The sequence below is a fragment of the Typopeltis vanoorti genome, chromosome 23 (genome assembly GCF_054136105.1).
Source record: "Typopeltis vanoorti isolate ZY-2024b chromosome 23, IOZ_Tvanoo_1.0, whole genome shotgun sequence".
Classification (NCBI taxonomy): domain Eukaryota; kingdom Metazoa; phylum Arthropoda; class Arachnida; order Uropygi; family Thelyphonidae; genus Typopeltis; species Typopeltis vanoorti.
Window position 1 is genome coordinate 53,251,419 of NC_143571.1, and position 23,350 is coordinate 53,274,768.

General features: G+C 36.8%; 1 protein-coding gene across 3 annotated transcripts in view; it reads right to left on the reverse strand.

The window, feature by feature from the left end:
• Sqor (Sulfide quinone oxidoreductase) overlaps positions 1-23,350 on the reverse strand; it is a 124,480-nt gene that overhangs the window by 95,130 nt on the left and 6,000 nt on the right. For all 3 annotated transcript variants that reach the window (XM_090413140.1, XM_090413141.1, XM_090413139.1), the window contains exon 2: positions 10,820-11,046. In XM_090413140.1, the coding sequence (XP_090269266.1) occupies positions 10,820-11,038 (219 nt within the window). In that variant the 5' untranslated portion in view covers positions 11,039-11,046. The remainder of the gene's footprint in view (positions 1-10,819; positions 11,047-23,350) is intronic.

Consider the following 23,350-nt stretch of genomic DNA (forward strand, 5'->3'; position numbering starts at 1 on the left):
TAATACAAAAATATTTTATATTATAATATTTAATTAAGAGTTCTATAATTTACAATGGTTTTAAAATATTATAATATAAAATATTTTTGTATTAAAAATTTTTATGATATAAAAATATTAAAACTAGTGGTCGATATGTGAAGATAATCTATTTATCTATGTATAATTTACAGTATGTTGATAATTGTATGACTGCATTTCGCAGGTATATTTTTGCTGTTTGTGCATGCGTGCAAACATGAGATAGTTGCATCTCGAGGTTTTCTTTGATAACTTTCTATGCAGATTTCTTCTTTGATGAAATACATTTTTTTAAAAATGAAATGTTTCCCAAACCTCAAGACCTTACATTTTGCTGCATTAAACTGACACCCCCATTCATTTGCCCATCTATCTAGCTTATTTAAATCCTCTTGCAGGGCTACCACATCTGCACTATTACTAATAATCCTTCCCAGCTTCGCATCATTCGCAAACAACTGAATATCCCCCTGCAATCCACTGGCTATGTCATTGATATAAAGGTTAAACAATATAGGTCCTAGTACTGAGCCCTGTGGGACCCCACTTGTAATCCTCTGCCTCCTGGAAACTGCTCCACCATACACAACTCTCTGATACCTATCAGACAGCCAATCCTGAATCCAGTTGACCAATCTGACATTCAGACCCATGTGCTGCAACTTAAATATCAGCTTATCATGTGGCACCCTGTCAAATGCCTTCGCCAAGTCTAAGAAAATGGCAGTATATGCCTTTCCCTCATCTAAAGTTCTTGTAACTTTATTATAAAAGGCTCATCCTAGAAAGAAATAAACATAAAATCAAAATGGAAATTAATGAAACACAATCTGGTTTCCAGGAAAATAAAGGAACTAGAGGACTCTTCAACATTAGAACTATTATAGAAAGATATCTGGAGAAGCAGAAAGAAGTCTACTTATGTTTTATTGACTACACAAAGGCCTTTGACAATATACAACATGAACTAATCAAATGCATCAGAAATTTAGGAGTAGATGGTAAAGATACCAGATTACTGATAATTCTATATTGGGAGCAAACTGCCTCAATAAAAATATCAGAACTCTTGTAGTAATTCCCAGTAAAGAAGGGTGTCAGACAAGGCTGTGTTCTTTCTCCTACATTGTTTAACATCTATACTGAAAATATCTTCCAGCAATTAGAAGAATTTAAAGGAGTCAGCATAGGAGGCAGAAATATAAACAACTTAAGATATGCAGATGATACAGTACTGCTAGTTGAAAATAAAAAAGATCTTCAAAACCTACTAGAAGAGATGCTGAAGCTGAGTGAAAAATATGGACTTAATTTCAACTTCAAAAACACCAAAACCATGCTGGTAACAATAGAAAAAGGGAAAATACCCAATATAAATATTAAGATCAGAAAAAACACTTTAGATCAAGTAGAGAGTTATATAAATTTGGGTCAACTAATTATAGAGAATGGAAAGTGTAATAAGGAAATATTAAGAAGAATAGAAATTGCTAGATCAACTTTCATTAGCATGAAAAAACATTCTGACTTCAAAGGAAATTCACACAAAAACAAGAATTAGGCTGTCCAAATGCTACGTACAGTCAACACTGCTATATGGAGCAGAAACCTGGATAATATCAAAATATTGTGAAAATAAACTAAATGCTTTTGAGATGTGAATCCTCAGAAGAATTCTTAGAGTCCCATGGGCTGCCAAAAAAACTAATTTAGAAATATTAGAGATGATTGGAGAAGATAGGAATCTGTTGAAAACAATTAAAAAAGGGAAAATCACCTACCTTGGTCACATACTAAGGCATGAATCCCTACAAAAAATACTTCTAGAAGGAATGATACAAAGGAAAAAGAAGAAGAGGAAGACAAAGAACAGATTGGATGGCAAACATTAAGGACTGGACCTTTTGTCCTATGAAGAATTCAAAAGAGAAGCACAAAACCATACATGGTGGAAGCTCATGGAAGGAGATGACATCTGGCAAGACAAGACACAATCTATAACAATGTTATCACTGAACTAGACAAGGGAAATGGATACAAAATGATACTTTTGGAATTTGCTAAGACTTTTGGCAGAATACAGCATGATAGACCGTTGCATAAAGTGGAGTGCAGAAATATAAGGCTTATATATTTATCAATGGTGCCTTACTGCAGGAAGTGGATGAGATTAGAGATTTGAGAGTGATGGCTGAAAGTAAACTGAAGTTTAGAGGGCATATTGCTAGTATTGCAAAGGCTTCACATCGTAGTGCTGTTATGATAAGAAGTATTCTAACATGTAGGGATAAGGAAGTGGTTGTATATAGAGCACTAGTCAGACCACACTTGGACTATTGTGCTCAAATCTGGTCACCTGGTTTTCAATGTGATCTGGAGACATTGGATAGGATCCAGAGGCAAGTGACTAAGACAATATCAGGATTTTTGGAATGCTACTATGGAGAAAGGTTGGAGAGATGTGGATTACAGAGCTTGGTGGATAGGAGGAAAAGAGATGATATGATAGAGACATTGAAGTTAGTACAAGGATTTTATCAGATTAATCCAGAGGGGATTATAAAAAGAGTAGAAGGTGAGAGGGGAAGAACCAGAGGTCATCCATGGAAGTTAGGTAAAAGTGTGGTGAAATGGGAGTGTGATGAGTAGATTTTTAAATGAAGAATTGTCAGTGAATGGAACATTACCAGAATGTGTTGTTAATGTAAGGTGTATTAAGGATTTTAAGATACTATATGATAAACATGTTGTTGGTTGAATGAACCTCCCACAATGAGTCTGCCAACTCCATGAAGAGTGTAATAATAACCAATTCATAAAGGTACTTCATCCTCAAGATTGTAATATTATGCACAACTTGAGTGTGTGGAAGGGGACAAGAGGTACTAATGATAAGAGAACAGGAGATATATATATATGAGGAGTTGAGTAAACCTGATGAGAATAAGGCTGTAGAACTTGATGATAAATCACTGTGTGTTTTGAGGAAATGTTCTAGGGAGTGTTGCAACAGCACTGCTATAGCTTTTTTTTTTAATATGAGGAAATAAATTTGCAATTTATCAAAGGCTAAAGGCTTTGATAAATTGCAACATGACAAACTGGTAATTAAACTGGGTCTGGTAGGGTTGGATAGTAGATCAGTGTGCTTCACTTACTCATCCATCTAACTCCTACCTGATTAACTCTCTTTACAACATGTCCCCCTAACCTTCAAATTTTAATCAGTCATGACTCCAAGATCTCCTGCTTCCTCTATTTCCTCTAATATAGTTTCACAAATAGAATATGCAGCATCCCATCTGTGAATTCCAAATTTCAAGACCTTTCATTTCGTTGCATTAAATTGATATCCCAATTCCTTTGATCTGTGGTACTCCACCTATAACCTACCTTATCATCTATCTTATGAAGTGGAACAATTTTACCCTCTTTCCCCTCCTTTGGAACTTAATCCCACCAGTCATGTTAAAACAAGTATATCGGCTACTGTTTACTCCTTAGACCATTTCATCAAATCTCATCATGAGGATGAAATACCTTTATGAACTATTCATTTAATATTTCAACTGGCCGAGTGGTTAGCATATATGCATTCCAGCCAAAAGACTGCGAGTTAGAATACCGCCGTGGGCATGGATGTTTGCGATTGTCTGTGAAAATATACTAGTGGTGAGCGGTAGATGGTGTTGGGTAGTGTAAATGATGGAGTTATGGTTCGTTGTAGTTGGTAGAGACAGAGAGCTGTAAAGTAGGTACCCTCCTTCAATGAGTCTTTGGACTCCCTGGAGGTGGCATGTAATAATAATAATATTTTTTTGGTCTTGTTAGCTAACTGATGCTTATACTGCAGACTTTTGTTATGCTTAACAACTAAGTCCCCTTCCTCCTTCCTATGTTCTCCTTGTGGAATTCAATTCGGTTATTGGTCATTCTGTCTCATAATACTACCTAACCTCTTCATTCATCCCCTTCATACCTACCTTATTTAACCTCCTGAACCTTGAAATACATACAAAATATTGTCTCTGTCAGATAGCTATTAAGTATGGGTCCAAGCAGCACTAATCTACATTCCATTCAATTTCTCATTACATGATAGAACAAGCTGTTTTCTGAATTTTTCCAATAATCACCAGCATTATAGTGCCACGTATATCCCTTTATCATAGAATTCCACATATGACTGGCGACATGACCCAAAAATTTTACACCACATTTATAATAGCAGAGGACCAAGAACCCTGATTCGCATGTGCCCTCTTATGCACTGCCTAAGATAATTTTCTCTCAAAAATTAAATCTAAATTGCCATAATTAAAATCACCAATAATGATCATCCTTTTCTTATTTGCTAGTCTAGAGTTAATTTGCTTGTACATTTCATTCTCATTATCCACACCACACTACAGCACCATCCAACAAAAGATTTCGATCTTATCCACCTCTAGCTCACATCATATTACCTCAAATCCATTGGTACTATTTTCTTCCACATTGCATCTTCATAATTATAAAATCACATGTGTACCACTGTAAAAATGTGTTTTTTTTTTGTAGAAAATAATGGAGTTCTGGCACTGTGTGATTCCAAATTACAAAAATTGTCTATGTAACAGTCAAAGGGATGAGCAAAGATTCTTTCTTCTCAGAGCTCTAGATAAAAGTTAGCTATGGTAGGTAGCAGTAGCAAGCCCATCAGAGTTCCTTACACTTTAAATTAAAGATGCCATGAAATTATATTCTTGGTTTCATCCTTTATTCAAGTGTAAGCATGTAAAGTAACTTAATGACTAGGTTACTTAAAAATAGAGGCCAATGACTTCACATCATTTGCCTTAATATCCAATAATGCAATACACACATGTGTCTGCACAGACATGTATAATATCATGCATTCTGGTAAAGGCACCTGCCCAGACCTACAGACCTTTATTGAGGTCTCATCAGCAGGAGCCAGATGCAAAACAAAGCCAAGGTTGAAATAATGTTGAAGTCATATTTCCATCCCCCTCAATGAGTCTTGACAGACTTTATGTTCTTAGGAAGGACCTCTCATGATGAGTCTTTTGACTCCATGGAGGCCTGAATAATAATAATAATTTATAAGCATTCAAAAGGTGTTACACCTTATTAGTAAAATACTCTGGATTAGAGATAGATGTTGAAAGTTTTTCCATTTGGTTATACTATAAATTAAAGATCCCAAGAAATTATATGTCATTATAGATATATAATGATATTATATGCCTATAATGAAATTATAGAAAAAATAGAAATTATAGACTCTATACATGAAATGCAGTCGTGAAGTTACTTCAGGTGCAAATTTTGTTGCTTACACTTGGATAACAAATTAAACCAAGATTTAATGTATAACTAAGTGAAAAAATTTTCAATATCTATCACTAATCTAGAGCGTTTTATCTATCATTAATCCAGAGCCAAGAAATTATATAAGTCATTAGACTGTATACGTAAGATACCAGTCGTGAAGTTACTAGACGTGCAAATTTTGTGGGTGGAGATACTTAATGAGCAATTCATAAAGGTCTTTCAATCTTGTGAATGTGATTTCATGGAGAGATTGAGAGCAGTAGATGATGGGGAGAAGAGACTGACTGTAAGTGAGCAAGAGGTGTGTGGGTGTGTGTGGGGGGGGAGTTGAGTAAACTAGATGTTAATAAGGCTGTGGGACTTGATAATATATCACCACATATTTTGAAGGAATGTGCCAGGGAGTTGATACCCGTCTTGACATACTTTTTTAATATGAGTCTTGCACTCAGTCAAGTTCCTAAGGAGTGCAAGATTGTGCCACTTCATAAAGGAGGTGATTGAACTCGAGCATCAAACTATAGGCCTATCTGTGTGTCAGGTGTTAAGTTGTTGGAGAAGCTTGTGAGAACTAAGATCCAGAGTTGGATTGACAACAATGATATTCTCTTTGATGGACAGCATGGATTTGCTAAAGGCAGGTCATGTTTTAGTAATCTACTTACTTATTACAATAAAGTCAGTGCTTCCTTTGACAGAGGAGAAGGATACACATTAATATACTTAGATTTTGCAAAGGGTTTTGATAGAGTACCTCATGATAAATTGAGAGTCAAACTAGAGCAGATGAGGTTGGATATTAGATTGGTGCATTAGATTGGAGACTGGTTATCTGATAGGTATCAACAAGTTGTGTATGGGGGAGCGATATCCAGGAAAAGGAAAGTCACTAGTAGAGTGCCTCAGGGGTCTGTTTTGGAGCCATTACTGTTTAACTTGTATATTAACGATATAGGTGAAGATTTGGATGGAGGTATTCAACTACTTGCAGATGATGCAAATTTGGGACGAACCATGAAGAGTAGTGAAGATGTTGTGGCTTACAAGAAGACGTGAATAAATCAAGTGACTGGGCACGGAAATGGGGATATGAGTTCAATGTTGCAAAATGTAAAGTTTTAAAATTTGGAAAACAAAGATGGGATGTAGAATTTATGCTTGGTGAAGATATATTGTTGGAGGTGGAAGAAATAAGAGATCTGGGGGAGCAGATAAGGATCTGAAATTTAGGGGACACATAGCCAAAATTTTGAAGACAACACAAAAGCTTCTGGGAATGAATGAGGAGGACACTGACGTGTAGAAGTAGGGAGATTCTTGTTCCGTTGTATAAGGCTTCGATTAGGCCACACATGGACTATTGTGCGCAGATTTGGTCACCTGGTTTTCAGAAGGATGAGATGTTGGAAAGGGTCCAAAGACAATTGACTAAGGTAGTTCCTGACCTCTGGAATGTTGAGTATGAGGAAAGACTGAGAAGATGTAATTTGCAGAGTCTGGTGGACAGGAGGAAGAGGGGGAAATATGATAGAGACCTACAAGTTGGTAAGGGGTTGTTATAGAATCAATGCTGAAGAAGTTCTACAGAAAAGTGGGAGATTGGGGGAGAACCAGAGGTCATTCCTGGAAACTGTATAAAGAGGGTGTGAGAGGCAGGTTTTTTTCGTGCAGAGTTGTAAATGACTGGAATGCCTTCCCTGAGAGTGTGGTGTCAGCAAGGAGTTTGGATGTGTTCAAGGCATGGTATGATGAGCTATGTGTGTGTGATAAAAGGACCTCTTCGACTCCATGCGGTCTTGGGGAAAGAATAATAATATACTTGGATAACGGATTAAACCAAGAACATAATTTCTTGGTATCTTTAATTTAATGTATAACCAAGTGAAAAAACTTTCAATATCTATCACTAATCCAGAGCGTTTAGTAATAAGGTGTGACACCTTTTGGCTACTTGTGTATGAAATTATGACATCAACATTACTTCAACTTTGGTATCACTTTTGGGTCTAGTTCCCACTGATGAGACCTCAATAAAGGTCGAAACCAGTCTGGATAGTTGCCCTTCCCATAATGCATAGCATTATACTTGTCCATAAGGATATGTGCTTTGCATTATGGGATACTAAGGCAAGTGATGTGAAGTTTGTCACGAATTGCCCCAGTTCTGAAGATACTTCAGGTGCAAACTTTGTTTGCTTACACTTGGATAAAGGATGAAACCAAGAATATAATTTTTTGGTATCTTTAATTTACAGTATCGTCTTCTTCTCTGAGTGCCATCTCCTGTCAGAGGTCGGCGACCACCTTGGAAAATTATGAGCAATCCTCAACCACTCTTAACAGTCCACTGTCCGATGTCTGCAAGTCAAGATTTTCTTTGTCTTCCTTGTCCTCTTCTTCCATTTATCTTCATTTTTTATAATCGATTGAAGTATTTTATATTTTTCATTACAAAGTAGGTGACTAAGATATGCAGTTTTCCTTCTTTTTATGTTATCTAAAAGTTCACATAATTCCTTGTTTGTTCCAGTACTTTCTAATTGGACGTTTCTGCTGTCCATTTGATTTTTAACATTCATCTGTATAACCACATCTCAAAAGCTTCAAGTTTTTTTAATGATGTTGTCATCACGATCCAAGTTTGTGCACTGTAGAGCATACATAGCATTTAACCATGCATACTCTAAGCTCTAAATTTAAATTGCAGTTACACCATGTTGATTTCATCAGGAGAAAATGTTTTCTTGCCATTTCAATTCTAACTTTTATTTCCATTTCTGGATTGTATTCTTCATTTAACCAGCATCTGAGATATTTAAACTTTGTCACTCTATTTGTTTCCCATTTAAAGAGAGGCTGAATTAAGAATCAGTTTCTTGCTTATGATGAATTTAGTTTTGGTGACATTTATTTTTAATCCCATTTTCTCACTCTCTTTCTTCACTAGTTCCAGAAGATTTTGAAGATCCTGAATACTGTCAGCCAGGAGAGCTGTGTCATCAGAATATTGGATGGTACTGATGATTTCACCATTTACATTAATCCTTTCCTCTCTTCCTTTTAAGATTTTTTGAAATATGGCTTCTGATTATATGTTAAAAAGAAGAGGTGACAGCACATATCCTTGTCTTACTCCTCGTTTGATGTTAATGGAGTCTGTAATAATGTCATCAACTTGAACAGATGCCTTTTGGTTCCAACATAAGTTTGCAATGATCCTGATGTCTCTACCATCTAATCCAATTCTTTTTAATAGTGCAATCATTTTAGTATATTGCACTTTGTCAAATACTTTCTCGAAGTCAATGAAACAAATAAATATTTCATTGTATTGGTCAATATATTTTTGGAATAAGATTTGAGAACAGAAAAAAGCCTCTCTTGTTCCAAACCAAAATTTAGTTTCTAAAGCCAAATTGGGTATCACTGATAGTGTCTTCACATTTTCTGTATTTTTTTGGAATTATTTTCAGAAACATTTTGAGAATATGACTCATTAGGTTGATCATTCTATAGTCATTACAAGTTTTCATATTTGCTTTGCTTTTTTTTTAGGTAGCATGATGAAGGTCAACTGTAACCAGTCTTGAGGGTTTATGCCTGTATCGTAGATCTTATTAAATAGCTTTACTAATATAGTAATGTTGTCAACTTTCTAATAACTTTACTATTTCTGCTGGTATTCTATCAGGGCCTAAGGCTTTACCATTTTTAGCTGAGTTCAGTTCAATTCTACCTCTGATCTTAGAATGCATGGATCTTCCATCTGTTCATAAGTATTTTCTGGGTTCTCTCTGTTATCAATAAAGAGTTCTACATATTTCATCCATTCTTGTATTATGTCATCCTTTTCGGATATTATTATTTCTCCCTTTTTGTTTCAAAGGATACATAGTTTTTTTTTTTTTTTAAATATACCTGAGGTCTCTCTTTCAGCTTTTCATGTAGATTAAAACATGTCATGCTTTTCCTGTAGAATTTCTATTTCTCTACATTTTTCATTCATCCAATTTATAGTATAACTACGTGAAAAACTTTCAACAGTTCTTTCCACTTGTTGTTATAGTTAATCCTTCCATGTGAAGTAACCCAGATGTGACTAATTTGAATAAGTTTACAATGTCTGATGGAAATTTTATCTAGAAATTCTGTTGTCTCAGTATGAGACATTGCCTCTCATTATTATTCATGACACCTCCAAGGAGTCTGAAAAATCATCGTGGAAGGACACCTACTATACAACACTCCATCTCCGCTACTACACCAAACCTCTACTATCAATCACCTACATCAACGCCATCTACTGCCCACAACCACCACAGCTAGTATTTTTGTCTGTAAATTGCGTGTGTTCTAAAGGGCCAATTTGTCTGTATGCGGGATGAAAAACCAGAGTTTCTGGGAGAAAAAAACCCTGCTACCTCCGTATGAGATCAGCTAACTCACCTTCAATTGAAAAAGTCCATATAAAGATTCCTCCCATCATGACGAGAATCGAACTTGGGCCTTTTCTAATCAAAGGGCGCAACGTACCGTCGTTCTTCCAATTGCGCTACAGAGGCGCTTAATTGCCTCTCACCTCATGAGGTGAGAGTCAATGTCAAAATTCACCATCACATCTGAAGATGCCAGTTTTACATCTTTGTCTTGAGAGAAATTCTATGGAATATTTTATCAAAGAAACTGAGTGTACAATGAGAGGATGAAGAAGATTAGAGAGAAATCTTGAGATTTTTAAGTTTGGCTACCTACAGAATCTACAATAGGTCTGAATGGATAATTACTTTTATGGAATTTTGTTGTATTCTAAGATGCTCTTGCATGGTAGGTTTAGAGGGTTTTAATAGTCTCTTGATCTACAGATGTCATTTTACCCAATAATTTGTTTGGTTTATTCATTTGATTTTGGTTTTAACATAATTGATAAATACTTGATAAACTTAACAAGTTACTGGATAAGATGACATCCATTATTTTTTACTCTCCTGAACAACTTCCATTTTCACATTCTCCTTGTTCCCAACCAAATCATTTGTTTTTACTACTGCTACCAACTCTTTTACTCACTTGCTCCTCATATTCAAAGCCTCAATCACTCTGCTCATTCTACCTTGTACACCTTCTCATTCATTACTACCGATTATTATCAGATCTACCAACAGTGTCACTCTCGAATCATTCATTACTTTCCCCCTTATACACACACACACACACACACAGCAACCTTTAATTCCATTTGCTTCCATGCATATCTGCAATTCCCAACATTGAAGACACAAGATAGCAAAGTGTTTAATGGATGAATAATGGAGAAGATTTCCAGGAATGGGTTCTTGATGTAGTCTTTGGAAAATTTTGTGACATCAAGAATGAACCTCCTGTTATATCTTGAACCAACAAAGATTTTATACTATCACGTCAAGCAAAACAATTTAGGTACAGATTTTGCAAAATGACTTACCTCTGCAGAATCAATGACTGCTATGGTCCCTTTCTTTAGTGTTGAGGCAAACTTTGATGCCATAGTTATACCTCCTGAACCTCCACCCAAAACTAGAACACGAAAGTTTTTTTTTTCATATAACATCGAGCATCGCGAAAAAGTGCGAATTAGCAAAAATACATCATTCTTCTGAAATGGATGTAAACATTTAGTTCCTAAAGAAATGTATTTCCACATGATGACTCCTAAAATTGAAATGTATATTTATTTCAATTAAAATATGTTAATTAATAAAATATGTAACATACAGTAATGAGATGAAATATATGAAACATTGCAACTACTGTCCAGATTCATTTATCCTTAGAAAAGCTTGACTAGGTGTACAAATCAACTTCAATTTTGTTCAAGAATCAAGCTCCTGAATTAAGAAATGGGTTTGAATCCAATATTAAAGGTTAATAAAAAAAATTTAAAGATTTAGAAATGTGTTTAAAATATGCATACATTTTAAACACATTTTGTTTAATTTTAAATATATTTTAAATGAGTTAAATTTTAAATACATATTTTCATACTATACAACTTATTGATCTAAAGAAAACAAAAAGACTTTTTTTTTAATTCACTCATTTGAATTCCAAATAAATGTTCATTGTTAATGAGTCCAAATAATCTGATGAGTTGGTATTTAATTTTCTATTTTCCATTTTTTTTTTTTTTTTATTTTCTAACAAGTCAAAATGACAATGCAGGGAAACTAGAATTCCCAGGATGGATGGCAGCAGGGGTGGCCTCTTGTGGGAATAGCTGCTTGGAAGAAGAGGGATGACATAAGGTAATGCTGAGTCCAGTGAAGTCTGGAGGGGATAATGATAGGTATAAAAACAGTGACATTTTTATGCTTTATACTAATGCCAGCAATATCCAGAATAAACAAAATGAATTGGTGGCATGGATAGCTTTAGCCTGGTTAAAGATTAATGGGATCTCTGAGTTGTGGTTGGCAGAAGATGATATAATAACAGGAATAGAAGTAGCAAGGTACAGCATTTTTCAAAAGGATAAGAAGGGAAAACATGGTGGTGGAGTACTGCTTATGATAAGTGATAACTTATGTCCTCTGAGAGTGGAGGCTTTCGAGGGCAGTGATACTAATGGTTTTGAAAGCATGTGGTGTGATGTAGAGGTGGGCAAGACAGGATATTTAATTGGGCTGTTGCTGCCCAGGGCGGTCCCTGAGTTTTTCTCCCCTCTCAATACACACCAAAAATACTACAAAAAGTCAAAACGATGTATAGGGAAATAAATTGAAACACTAGGTTTATTTTTGAAGTAAAACTTTAATTTCAACATTCTAAAATGTTTTCCTTGCTTTACTGTTAGCAAAATCGTCAAAGAGATTGGTGAAGTCTATTTCATAGTAATGTAGGTAATTATTAATCAGTTTTATTTAGAAAAATTCTTCTCACACTTACAGCAATTGTGAGGAAAATTTGCAATAGCATTACAATATTTGGAACCGAGTTCTCGAGACTGTATTTTAGAATTAACTGCAAAAGTTCAAAACGTTTCAAAGTGCTGCCCGGGGCGGACCACCCCCTCCGCACCACCCTAGCTACGAAACTGGGTGTTGCTACAAGCCAAAGAGCACAGAGGGTGGGGAGCAGGAAATGTTTAGGCAGTTGAGCTTAGCAAGTGCAAGAAAAATTATTGTTATGGGAGATTTTAATTACAGAAGTATAAGTTGGGAAGAGGAAAATGCATGTAGTAATAAGGGAATGGAATTTCAAGAATTATTGAGGGACAAATGTCTTAGGCAACATGTAATAGAGGAAACAAGAGATTCAAGAGTTTTGGATTTTGCTATAGCATCAGAAGGGCTGATAATAGCTGAGATGACATTTCTACCCCCCAGTTGGAGAGAGTGACCATGTGGTTTTTGACTTGGAAAATGAATAAATATGCAGGAGTATCAAAGAAAAGAGAACATGTGGAATTACAAGGCAGGTGATTATAATAATCTTAGATATCAACTTGGGGCAGTTCCATGGAGGGCGGAATTGAAATGCCAGGATATCATTAGTGCTTGGGAAATTGTGAATGAATATTTGTTAGCAGCAATAGTACGCTGTATTCCACGAGTGAAGAAGCGGACAAAATTTGATGTAAAGTGGATGACAAACAATATCAAACATGAACTGCAGGTGTAAAAGAGGTTATGGAAGAGATATAAGGAAAGGGAGTGTAGATGCATGAAGAATAGAAGACTCAGGCCAAGGAGAGCGACTAGTATGGTAAGGAAGGCAAAACTGGAATATGAGAAGAGATTGGCACTGAGATTCATAGAAAATCCTAAGGAATTTTTTAGATATGTGGCCAGTAGGAGGAGAAATGATTGTGGAAGAATAACATTGTGGGATAAAAATGGGAATAGAGTGACTGATGCAGAGGATATAGTAGAGTTGTTCAATAAACACTTTATTGGAGTATTTCATCCTGGAGAAGTAGGTTTTCATATTGGAGGGATAGGGCAGATTCGAGTTTAGAAGTACGAGAGGAGAGTGTGTTCCAAATACTGAGTACTCTGGATGTGAGTAAAGCTGTGGGACTGGATGGTATTTCACCACGGGTTTTGAGAGAATGTGCTAAAGAACTGACAGCTCGATTGACCTGTCAATCGAGAAGGAAGGTAATGAAAGGAAGGTAAGATAGTACCATTGCATGAGGGCAGTAGCAGACTGCATGTGTCTAATTATAGGCCAGTTTGTGTTTCATCAGTAGTTGTTAAGATCTTGAAGAAATTAGTGAGGGAACACATACAGCATTGGGCAGATGAGGGTGATATTATCTGTGAGAGTCAACATGGATTTGTTAAGGGGCACTCTTGCTTTAGTAATATGATTGCCTTTTATAATAAAGTGACAAGAGTAGTTGATGAGGGAAAGGCATATACTGCCATTTTTTTGGATTTCGCAAAAGGCATTTGACAGGGTGCCACATGATAAGCTGAGATTTAAGTTGCAGCACATGGGTTTAGATGTAAGGTTAGTCAACAGAATTCACCATTGGCTGTCTGATCGGTGTCAGAGTTGCATATGGTGAGGCAATATCAAGGATGCAGAAGGTTATATGAGAGTCACACAGGGCTCACTACTGGGATCTGTATTGTTTAACCTTTATATCAATGACATTGTCAATGGTTTGCAGGATTATATTCAATTATTTGCAGATGATGTGAACCTGGGAAGGGAGATTAGTAATAGTGCATATGTGGCAGTCCTGCAAGAGGATTTGAATAAACTAGACAAATGGGAAAATGAATAGGGGTGTCAGTTTAATGCATCGAAATGTAAAGTCTTGAAGTTTGGGATACATCGATGGGAGGCTGCATACTTGATTGGAGGAGCTGTACTAGAAGAAGTAGGGAGACAAGAGATCTGGGGGTGATGATTGATAGAAAACTGAAATTCAGGGAACATAATGCAAAGGTGGTGAAAGTAACCCAGATACAATTGCTGACCTGAAGAGATAAAAGAGTTATCGTTCCACATTGCATAAGACTCTGATCAGACCACAGACTATTTTTCTCAAATTTGGTCCCCAGGATTTGAGGGGGATAAATTTGTGAGCAAGAGGGTGAGGAGTGGTTTCTTTGCATGAAAAGTGGTTGGACCATGGAATGCATTGCCTGATAGTGATGACAGCAAGAACAGTCAATGAATTCAAGGAATGGAACGACCGACTTTGTGTTTCCTAGGAAGGATCTCTCACAATGGGTCTTTTGACTCCATGGAGGCCTGAATAATAATAATTTTCTGTGTTCAAGCACAAGTTTTACATAGACTAAAACTTGTTTGAACAAGAAAATGTGTTTTGTAACATTTCCTTTGCAGACAAAACCTATTTCATCTTTCTCATTGGAGCCTCCTCCTCATTTACATTTGTCAGTTTATTGGAAAACATTACCTACATTTTCCTTGTTATTCAGCTTTTCATTATAGCCATTTCCGCCTTTTATTTGTTTGACAAGGTAATTTACTGATGCTAAGTCACCTATTGTCTTTGTCCAGTGCTCATGGAATGCAATAAATTTATTCTGTCTGGGCTTGTTCTCCTCATCCAAAAAAGAATAATACTTTTCATTGGATGGCTTATTTCACTAATAGCTTTACTTTTTTTTTCTTTTATGGACCATGCCTTCAAAGCTTTAATAACACAATATAGAATGAATATAATAGAAGTGTCCAGTTTGAAGATTAAAACAACATTCATAAAATAAAATAACATTAAAATAGGATTAAAATAAGATTAAAATAACGGTCATATTAAATAACAGTTATTTAATATGACTGTTATTTTAATCTTCAAACTGGGCACTTCTACTTGTATTCATTCTATACTGTGTTATTACAAAGCTTTTCCCTAAATTAAAAACATGTACCTATTATCTATAACTACACGTAATAGGTACATGTGTTTAATTGAAGTCACTGTATATGATTAATTTCTAATAGTAGACATGAATACATTGGTTTCTAGATGTCTCTTAAAGAAACCAAAGTTTCATCTCTTTCTCACACTATCCTTCTCAGTAGTAATTTCACTGTACACTGCAGATATTATCTGAATTGCCCTATGAATGGATATCTTAGAGTTGATTTTTATTTCTTAAGCAGCACTGACCCATAGCAATCACATTTTTGTCTAGTATTTTAAGAATGCCAAGTGGTTGCCTCGTTAAGCAGGAGTACAGAAAAGAGAAAACACTACAGTAATCTATCAAAAGCCTTTGCAATGGGCATTAATGTATTTTTCCATTTTTTTTTCTTTCTCTTCTATTCTTATTAAAATAATGGAAAAACCCATTAACACCCATTGCAAAGGCTTTTGATAGATTACTGCATGATAAGTTGACAATCAAACTAGAGCGGATGGGGTTGGATATCAGTATAGTGCAATGGATTAGAGATTGGCTGTCTGATAGGTATCAACAAGATGTGTATGCTAGAGCAATATCCCAGAAGAGGAAAGTCACTAGTTTTGTACCTCAGGGATCTGTTTTAGGACCATTGTTGTTTAACCTGTATGTTAATGATATTGGGGAAGATTTGAACAGGGATATACTGCTGTTTGCAGATGATGCAAAGTTGGGATGAACTATGAGGACATTTCACTACATGACTGGGTATACTGGAGTGAGGACACCAGTTCAATGTTGTGAAATGTCAAGTTTTAAAATTTGGAAAACAAAGATGAGATTTAAAATTTACTCTTGTTGGAGATATAGTGCTTGAGGTGGAGGAAATAAGAGATCTTAGGATGGTGGATAAGAATCTAAAATTTAGAGGACAACACAACGAATTCTGGCAATAATGCAGAGGACAACTTATAGAGGTAAGCAGATTCTGGTTTCATTGTATAAGGCTCTGGCTCCATAAGGCACATATGGAATACTGTGCATAAATGTGGTCACCTGGTTTTCAAAAGATGAAGAAATGTTGGAGAGGGTCCAGAGGCAATTGATCAAAATAATTTCTGATCTCTAAAATGTTGAATGAAGATAGGTTGAAACAATGCTATTTGTAGAGGTCTAGTAGATTGGAGGAAGAGTAGTGATGTGAGGGAGACATGAAATTTGGTAAGGGGTTGTTATAGGATTAACACTGAAGAGGTTTTTCATAAAATGGTGGGAGATTTGGGGGGAGGGGGAACAAGAGGTCATCCCTTGAAGCTGTATAAAGATGGTGTGAGTAAGGGAGTGAGAAGGATTTTTGTATGGAGAGTTTTGAATTATTGGAATGAATTGCCTGAAAGCATGGAGTCTGCAGAGAATTTGAATGTGCTTAAGGAACGATATGATGAGCTGTGTGTATGACAAAAGGGACCTCCTAGATGAGTCTGTGACTCCATGGAGGTCTTAGGATAATAATAACACTACTCCAAAGCCTCTCAACCAATATATGACAGCCAATATGGATTCTGCCACTGTCAGTCAACAGGAGATCTTGTTTGGACAAATGTCACAGAAGAGTTTCAGGAATCTCAAGTGGCTGTTTTTTTTTATTCTAAGACATCTGATAAGGTTTAGTATAAAGGCTTATTAAGCAAATATTCATCATATAGCCTGACTTCTGCAACTGGGTTGTCAGCTTACTTTTTATCGAAAATAATCAGCTTCTATAATTCTACTTCTGATCTCAAAATTATTCTTCAACAGATTCTGATAACCTTGTTAATTTTAATGCTAGTAAAATTCATTCCTATATTATTTCTAACAAAAATAACCTGTTTCAGCCAGTTTTATTTCAACAATGCTGAAATCTCTGAACAAGGTGATTTTTCTTACTTACTGAAGTCTTTCTTGGCATAAATTTCTTCTTCCTAACATGGATTTAAGGCCATCGTGACATCTCTTTCTTGGTCTTCCAATTCTTTTTTTTTCCACTTATTTTATATCTGTATAATATTTCTGGTAGTCTGTTGTTGTGCATTCGATTTAAATGTTCTATCCATTTTTGTTTAAGATGTCTTATGTATAGTAATAATTGATTTTATATTCAGGGAACGTAAAATTTCTTGGCATAAACATATTACAAATTTTGCCTGGTCAACATTCAAAAAGTAGGTTCTCTTTTCTTCAAAGTGTTACTTTATTTCTAAATAACTCTATACATAATAGTGTTCTCATATTTAAGGTGGTGCTCCTGTATAAGCACCCGAAGATATACAATAAGATATAGATACATTCAATGTCTGTTGCCAACATTTTCTATAAATATTTAGATAGTTATTGTCCATAACTTCATAAGAATTATCAGTCTTCTTCTTCTTCTGCAGCTTCTCCCACTTAAGCGGGGTCACTGTTGATGATGAGTCTCCTCTACATCCTCCTATCTTGGGCTGCCACCACATCCAAGTTCTTCATCCTCAAGTCCTCTTCTACCAGCTCCCTCCATCTCTTCTTTGGCCACACACGCTTCCTCCTTCCTTGCATATCCATCTGCATGACCCTTCTTCCCACATATTCGTCCTCCCTCCTCATCACATGACCAAACCATCTCAACCTTGCCTTCTGTATCTTCGCTCCTAAGTTCGTAACTTTCACTGTTCCCCTGACATAGTCATTTCTCAGACAATCCTTTCTGGTCACACCGCACATCCACCTAAGCATTCTCATCTCTGCTACTTCCATCCTGCTGATGTTATTTTTCCTCAGGGCCACAGTTTCTATAGCATACGTCATAGCTGGCCTCACTATTGTCCTATAGATTTTGCTTTTCAGATTAATCGGCACCCTCTTATCGCATAACACTCCAGCCATCTCCCTCCAGTTCCTCCAACCCGTTTGTATCCTGCATCCCACTTCCTTCTCAGCTCCTCGATCTTCTTCCACTGTTGAACCTAAGTATCTAAAGTCCCTCACCTTCCTGATGACATTTCCTTCCAGCTCCAGGTCTGTCTCCTGGCCGCCGCCCACTGTGCAACACATATACTCTGTCTCACTTCTGCTCAGTCTCATACCTCTCTCTTCCAGTACTTTTCTCCATCTTCCCAGTTTAGTTCCCACTTCTCTTAAAATCTGCACACAGCAAGATGTCATCTGCATACAACATTGTCCAAGGTGCATCTTCTCTCACTTCCTCCGTCACCACCTCCATCATAATGTCAAACAGAAACGGACTTAATGCTGACCCTTGATGCAAGCCAACTGTTACTTGAAAACTTCTGTCTGTCCCAGACAGGTCCAAACACTTGTCTTCACATTTCTGTACATCTCCCGCATCAACCTGACATATTTCTCCGGAACCTTCTTCTCCCTCAGACACCTCCAGACTTCTTGCCTTGGCACTCTATCATATGCTTTCTCCAGATCAATAAATGCCAGATGTAGCTCCTGTTGTTTCTCTCAAAACTTTTCCATCATCTGCCGTAACCCAAAGATAGATCTGTTGTTGATCTACCAGGCATGAAGCCAAATCGTTCCTTTGTAATCTCCACCTTCTTCCTCAATCTTCCATCAAGAACCCTTTCTAGGATTTTCATTGTGTGGGACATCAACATTATTCCTCTGTAATTTTTACAGTCTTGTGCATCCCCTTTACCCTTGTAGTTGGGGACAAGAGTACTCTCCCTCCATTCCTTGGGTATATTTTCCTGTTGGCAAACTTTCATGAACAGGTCCCACAGCAGGTCCATTCACTCTTCCCCAGTGCCTTCCATGCCTTCACTGGAATCCTGTCAGGGCCCACCGATTTTCCATTCCTCATCCTCTCCATGGCCTCCATCACTTCCACTCTACTGATGTTCTGCACCATCCCCTCAGAAGACTTCCCATCTTCTCTGCAAGTTCTTGCATTTTCCTCATTCAAAAGTCCGTCAAAGTATATTCTCCATCTGTTTCTTATGTCCACATACCTCCATAATACTCTTCCTTCAGCGTCTTTGATCTGCCTCACATGTAAGATGTCCATTGCTGCTTTATTTCTACATTTCGCTAGTTGGTAAATTTTTCTCTGTCCTTCCTTTGTTTCTAATTGATCATACAGATGTCGATATGCCATGGCCTTTGCCTGTGCCACAACTCTCTTGGCTTCTTGCTTTCCCTCTCTGTATTTAGATAATTCTTATGAACTTATGGACAATAACTATCAGTAATTTTCCTATTTCTTTGAAATCTGTTAAAACAAAGCTATTCAATATACTTCAAGTTGAAGTTTCTTCTTTTTTTCTGATACAAAGGAGAAGGATGGTATCTTCTCTTACAAAGGATAGCCAGAATAAATTAAAGGGGAAGAGCTAGTTCTTGGGCACCAGAACTTAATGGGAAGCTAATCCCATACTTATTGAAATGGTTTAGAAATTGCTTCTGTTTTCCTGATTCAAGTACTTGCTGTGATTGAATAACAAATCCTTGATGGAATAAAAACATCAACCTTCCAACTCTCCAATATTACTTGTACTTACTATTAAAGTCTTGATTCTTCAAGTATTCAAAGCAGTCCAAGCAATAATGCCAACTTCATGCATAACCTATTAGGTTTTGATTCTAAAGAACTAAGTGCAGAAAATCAGTCTCCTGTTCAAATAGCATTTTGTTTTATTGTCAAGACCACTGGATGTAACTTTAGCTCTTTCATTCTTCAACTCATTCAGGTGATGCTATCTTAAATATAAAGCTGACCCCTCCCCAATGAGTCTTTCACCAGAAACATACCAGTAGATTCCCGAATAGTTTGGAAACTGTCTTCATATCATGATGGTATAGCTTCCCCTCCCCTCCCAACTAAGCTCTTAACTTCTACACAAATGACTAAATCAAGTCACCTCTGCTAAACCAAGAAAACTCACTGCTTGCTTCATGAAAGCCAAAACTTTGCTCTGCAGTCCAAACATAATTTTGTTCGTTTCAATCCTATTTATTATTTAATTCTTGAGTAATGATTTTATTCAAACATCTCTAATAGTGAAGTTATTTTTCGCAGTCATTTCAATAGCTATAAGTGTCTGGCTCATATAAATCAATTTTAGAGATGAAACTGGTAAATGCTGATGTGTTTATTATTTATTAATTTCCTTCTTTGTTTATGTCTAAGTCTAAGATCTTAAATATAATAATAATCAAGTTCATTTTCCCCTCCACTTTGACATTTGAATGATTTTAATGCAATGTCACCTGCAATAAAGACTATGGTTCTGTATTTTCTTACTGCAATAATGATCTTGGCAAATCTATAAACATTTTGAACACAAATCCATTGAAACTACAGTGACTAATAATATATATGATGTGTATATAACTACTTATATTTTTCATTCATTCCTGTTTGCTATGTTCTCTGTAATCTCTTGGAAATGCCACTGGAGGGAATTCAAAAAAAAATGTCAATACCTTTAATACTTAACCGTTGATTCCACTCACAATACTAATGCACATTATGTACCTTTTATGTATCAAAGGCATTTCTTTGCTCTTTTGCCAATTATTAAAGTAACTAGAAGAAACCACTAGCTTTGGTAGCAAAAAAAAAAAAAATTTTAATTCAAAAAGCTGGTCTGGAAGTTTACCTTTAGACAAGAAACAGTAGATAGCAGCAGTATCTACAAGAAACACTGCTAATGTATATAGCTTCTTTATCAATAATATAAAATTATTATTATTATTATTATTGTTCCGGGAAACTCCAAGGAGTTGACAGACTCATCGAGGGAGGCCCTAACATCATATCTGGAACAACTATTCAACATTTACATAGTATCTATCATATCTTGCCTTGAAATCATTCACGGTCGTAGCACCCACAACAGACTCTGGAAGCTTATTCCACTCATTCACCACTCTCCAAGTAAAAAACCTAGCTCTAACACCCTTGTCAACCACGCTATTGCCCAGATTCCATGCATGGCCTCTAGTCCTCCCACCACCAGTCATATTTTCAAAAATATCTTCTGGATCAATCTTATAAAAACCCTTCAGTAATTTGAATGTCTCAATCATATCACCCCTCCTCCTTTGCCTATCGTCCAATTTCTGCAACCCACAAATCCTCAACCTATTCTCATAAGGTTCATTCCACAGACCTGCTATCATCTTGGTCACTCGTCTCTGGACCCTCTCCACTTCCTCCCCCATCACGAAGAAACCCTGGTGCCCATAACTGGACACAGAAGTCCAGATGGGGTCTTATCAAGGCTCGATACAGAGCAACAACTTGCTTCTCTCTTCATGTTAAAGTATTTTTCATAAGCCAAGTGATTTGGTGAGCTGTTTTAGTTACTTTTGCAATGTGCCCTCTAAACTTCAACTCCCTATCCACCAGTACTCCCAAATCCCTGGCCTCATCAATCTCCTGGAGTACGGTTCCACCTATGCGATATACTGCTGCTATTCTTTTCACCCCAAAGTGCATAACCTTACACTTTGTCACATTAAACTGACATCCATTTTTCCTAGCCCAGTCCTCCAAACTATCCAAATCATCCTGTAAAATTTTGACATCCTGTGCACTCACAATTGCTCTACCCAACTTTGCATCATCAGCAAACAAGTGAACACTTCCTCTCAAATCCTTTCCAATATCATTGATGAACAAATTGAAAAGCAGTGGTCCAAGAACAGAGCCCTGCGGCACTCCACTAGTCACAAGACGTCTTTTTGACTCCACTCCTGAATAAACCACTCTCTGGTATCTCTCCTTCAACCACCCTCCTATCCATCTTACCAACCCTATATCTATCCCCATCTGCTCCAGTTTACTGATTAGGGTTCCATGTGGTATCCTGTCAAAGGCCTTGGCAAGGTCCAGTAGTATCATTGTAAACCCATTACCCCTATCCAGTTCAGCCGTCACTGTGTTATAAAACGTGAGCAAGTTACTGAGGCATGATCTACCCTTCAAAAAACCATGTTGTCCCCCATACAATATCCCATTTTCATCTATCCAATCCTGTATTCTTTTCTTGACTAATTTCTCTAAGACCTTGACAATGATTCCTGATATGCTAATCGGTCGGTAATTTACAACAGCAGTCTTGGAACCACCTTTATGCAGTGGAACTATTTTCCCTTCCTTCCAACCGCTCGGGACTAACCCAGACCTGAGACTCAAATTAAACAAAATGGTCAAGGGTACTGACAATTCTTTAGCTGCTTCTCGTACTACACGAGCTGGTATACCATCCAATCCCACAGATGTATTGACATTGAGGTTATGAAATAGACTGCTGACCTCCACTTCATTCACCACAATTCCCGTATAATCTACTAGTTTATTCATTTCTGCAATGTCACCACCTGGATGACATATTCTTGCAAAGTGCTCACTCAGTAACTCAGCTATCTCAACTGATTCAGTTACCTCCCCACCATCGGCATTCTTTAAAATCATTCTGCCATGTACATTTTTTCTTTTACTTGCTACATATCTAAAAAACTGTTTAGGATTCTCTTTAGCCTGCATGGCCAATGTTCTTTCGTAATCCTTTTTTGCTTTTCTTACCACACTCGTCACCCTTCTAGCCTGCGCTTTATACCGTTCATGTGCCTGCCGGTCACCTTTCTCCTTAAATTCCCTCCATAGTTGTTTCTTTTTTTGCAGCTCAAGCTTAATGGTGTTATTCATCCATTTAACCCCTACTTGATTTATTATTCGGACTCTAGGTATACAGTCAGCGATTGCTTCATGCAAGCACTTCTTAACTACCTCCCATGCACTATCAACTTCTAGTCCTTGCAGTTGTACATGCCATGGCACTGAGCCAATCAAACTCTTAAGCTTGTCATACTTTCCAGCCCGATAATTCCACATGTACCCTGTCTTAATTGAAAATTCTACACCTTTAGCCACCTCCCAAGTCAAGACCCTATGATCACTCTCACCAATTGGTAGCAATGTGGTCATATTTGTTACAGCCAAATCCTCAGATGTTACAGTCAAATCCTCAATTACTAGGTCAAGCACTCTCTGACCCCTAGTATTTTCCATTACATGCTGTTGCAGATAGTTATCCCTTAATAACCGCATAAAATCCAATTCCTTCCTCCCGTGT